We start from the raw sequence: 3,400 nt of genomic DNA, 5'->3' as shown, positions 1-3,400 counted from the left end.
ATTGATAAATAGTGATCCTATTTCGCAATAAGAACGAATTATTTATCAAAAAGTAATCAAGAACTATCACCTAGAGGGTATCCTGCGACACACTTATGCTCAAGCAGTAAGAGAAAATTCCAATTAGTAAAGAAATTAATTTGAAAAATTACCTTGACGTTTCGATGGCTATTTTCTGCTATCGTTATCAAAAGAACCTAATTGAACCTAAAAAAGAGTATGTTAATAAGTTGTGGAACAATAGTAGGATAATACAGTATATGAAAATTCGCTCTGATAATTCGTCTGTGCAAATTGTCAGTTATGTGACTTAATTTTTTTAATTTTTCAGGCGAAATACCCAACAAGAAGTTCGTAAAAAAATTAATCCGCCTCAACAATATAGAACTTATCTACGAATTAAGAGTTTCTTGAAAAAACGACCAGATCAAGTTTCCAAAAAATATTTGGAAAATTCCCTTCCCTCATCGCTCTGAAGAGTTTTCAAGCTTGTTTTCACGTTTGAGTTGAAACACTTATAAATTTTTGAAATTCGCGTTCCCAAAACCACTTATTTATGCACGAAAATGAGATTGATCGGTGCAATTTGCTGCCAAATTGTGTTTTAGGGATTAACAGTTCATAACTCCACTTGCAAAATTGTCGCTAAGATGCGTAATAATAGTGTTTTTCGGAAAAGTTTGTGCATCTTTCCTAACGTCGCCCATTGATTGAGGTTATATAGCGCGTTGATAGACAGATGGCGGATTATTTGTATACAAAATGCGTGTTGCCATATATTTTCGAGTTGTTTTTGTTTTTACCAATTTTATTCAGTTTTGCACCGAAAGTAATTAAGAGTTTCTTGAAAAAACGACCAGAGCAAGTTTTCAATTCAACTAGAGCAATTTGGAAAATTCACTTCCCTCATCGCGCTGAAGAGTTTTCAAGTTTTTTTCCAAGTTTTAACTCATTAACCACATATTAATCAAATTGTATTGACTTTTACAGACATTCGAACTAAATTTTGGCGTAAACTTCTCTGAAAGAGTTCATGGCAAAAGATTTATGGATTAGAGATCATTCTTACCAGCTTTTTGCAAGCTGGCGCCCCATCCTCCATTTTCTGCCCATTAATCCTTTTAAAGGATTTTCCGCAAAAAATATGAAATAAATTTCGAATCCTTCGTCGCTTTGTAAAAAGTTTTGAAATCTCATTCCAGCCTCGGATTTGGAACAAGAATTTAATAATTTCCTATCAAAAAACAGACTGAATAAGCGAAAGTTTATAATAAATTATTTGGAAAAATTTCATTCCTCTGACGACTGTAGAGCTTTTGAAAAAATGTGTTTTTTTGGTTTTGATTGATTCTTTTTGCTCTAGTTTCCACTCAAAGGCAATATTTTGATGGCTTTTCTTGTTTGATGTTAAAATTCCGTCATCGGCCAAGAGTTATAACGCATTAAACAATGATTTAAAACTCATTAACCCAGAGGGCGCCGATAACTCACAAGCGCAACTCAACACAGTGTGATCTTCAAGGAAACAATTTTCTTCGAACTTCGAATTTTCTGATCTGCTCTGAAGAACTGATCTGCTTGAAAACGTCCAAGATTTGTGTCTGGTTGTTCCAGGTGCATCCGACCTTTATTCCAACTCCTTCATCTCGCCCAGCTCGTCCAGTCACCTGGACGTCCAGTGGCGTCCAGAACGGGCCATCCAGAGTGCGCAAATTGAATCGACAAGTGGGCCGGATGAGGACGCGGAAGACATTGAGGGCACGCCAGTGGCAAACAGTCGAGTGCAAAGATCGGCGGAGCCGATCCTGTCCAAAACCTCCGCAGGCGACGACCTGCTGCTGCACAAGAACATCGAGGACACTCTGGACAGCAATGACGTGGAGCTGTCTGGACGGCTCGGACACGTCATCCAGCCCTCGAGAACGGTAAGTTGTGCAGTCCAAATTGGGACAGTGGGACAGAACTAAACCAGCCAGTTGGCACAGGACCGGAACCTGTACTTTGGCGGGCTGCCCTTCACATCAGAACCGGCCTCGGGGGAAGCCAGTGGGGCCCTGCAGGGCCGGGCTCTGCAGGCGCCCCAGGACATCGCGCCGACTGCTACGACGACGGCTTCTGCTACGCTTTCAACTGAGCCTGGCAAGCCTCGACAGGTACGCTTGCGCTTCTCTCCTCCCGTAAGCTGCAGGATTGTGACGCGATTTAGTTGCAGGCCAATCCCGACATCCAGGACATCATCACGGGCATTGTGAAGCTGCTGAACGGCAACGTGAACGTGCAGGCGAACACGGCGCCTGGAATGGGGCGGCCCTTAAGGCCCCTGTCCACGCGGATCAACAACAGGGGCCCGCCACGGATCACGGACGTGCCAGCTTTGCCTCCTGATTTTGATGTGCCGGCGCCCCCGATGGCTCCGCCCCCTTTGGGTAGGTGCCTTTTCAGACTGTCCCCTACAGGGGCTCAAAGTCAGCGTTTGCAGGTCCGATGGTCACCCGGGCTCCTTATCCCTTCGACCTGCCGCCCTCCAACATGTCGCCCAAACGCCCCTATCTACCAGGCGACAACATACTGAATCGTCCCGGGTAAGAACTAAAGATTATTCGCGAGTAGGGATGACACGAAATCTTGTCACAGGTATTTTGGAACAGATATCGATATGGAACAGTCGGTACCTGTTATCGATATTTAAAATAACACGTGTTATGAAATAATAGGGCTCGCCTACTATGCTGGTCAGTACCAGTACAACATAACTGAGATTTCGATATTTCAACAAAGCAAAAAGGCAAATACCTGCCTTTGTGCCTTTTGATTCCCCGCGGCGTTGTCAGTTGGCCTGAGTTTTAGTGAAAGGAGATATTTTATTCTCGTGAAGTGGTAAGGTTTTGTATGTATGGGAGTGGGACGTGCACCATGATCCGGCAAATAGCAATATTCAATGAACAGAAAATCAGACTAATAATAAATAAAATAGCATTTGTTGCATCTGCCCAGTGGAGTAGTGGACGAACTACATTTAAATTTGTATAGGCGCTATTTACCTACTCTGAACATGTTTCAATATTTGCTTATATCAAACATAGCTGAAGTATTAAACGGCCAATTTTCAATTAAGCGATAAGATGAATTGTCATCAGTGATCAGCATGAAAATAGAATATTTTTCACATTTTACTGCCCCTAAGTGGAATTTGGTCACCTTTTTTGTATCCAAATAAAGTTTCGATAAAATGGTAAAACGTTACTCATAAAAAATGTTAGGACTTTTTTTTGAACATCAGCCCCTGCATACATAAATGAACAAAAGGCATTCGGTCTTCGGTCATAATTTATTGCTGACCCAGCAAAATCGCACCCAAATTACTAGGAAGTGGCGTGGATATCCTTCAATGGAACAATTA

At 42.1% G+C, this 3,400-nt stretch overlaps 1 protein-coding gene across 1 annotated transcript in view; it reads left to right on the top strand.

Annotated features, from left to right (window-relative positions):
- LOC109534879 overlaps positions 1–3,400 on the top strand; it is a gene marked incomplete in the record, with an annotated part of 72,531 nt that overhangs the window by 61,910 nt on the left and 7,221 nt on the right. The window contains 4 exon segments of the mRNA XM_048662029.1: positions 1,615–1,925; positions 1,986–2,153; positions 2,213–2,426; positions 2,480–2,582. Coding sequence (XP_048517986.1) covers positions 1,615–1,925; positions 1,986–2,153; positions 2,213–2,426; positions 2,480–2,582 — 796 coding nt within the window.

The sequence above is a fragment of the Dendroctonus ponderosae genome, unplaced genomic scaffold, assembly GCF_020466585.1.
Source record: "Dendroctonus ponderosae isolate FM_Combo_2020 unplaced genomic scaffold, Dpon_F_20191213v2 Dpon_F_20191213_10, whole genome shotgun sequence".
NCBI classification, from domain to species: Eukaryota; Metazoa; Arthropoda; class Insecta; order Coleoptera; family Curculionidae; genus Dendroctonus; species Dendroctonus ponderosae.
The sequence above is the reverse complement of the archived record's forward strand: the minus strand, read 5'-3'. Positions and strand labels throughout refer to the sequence as shown.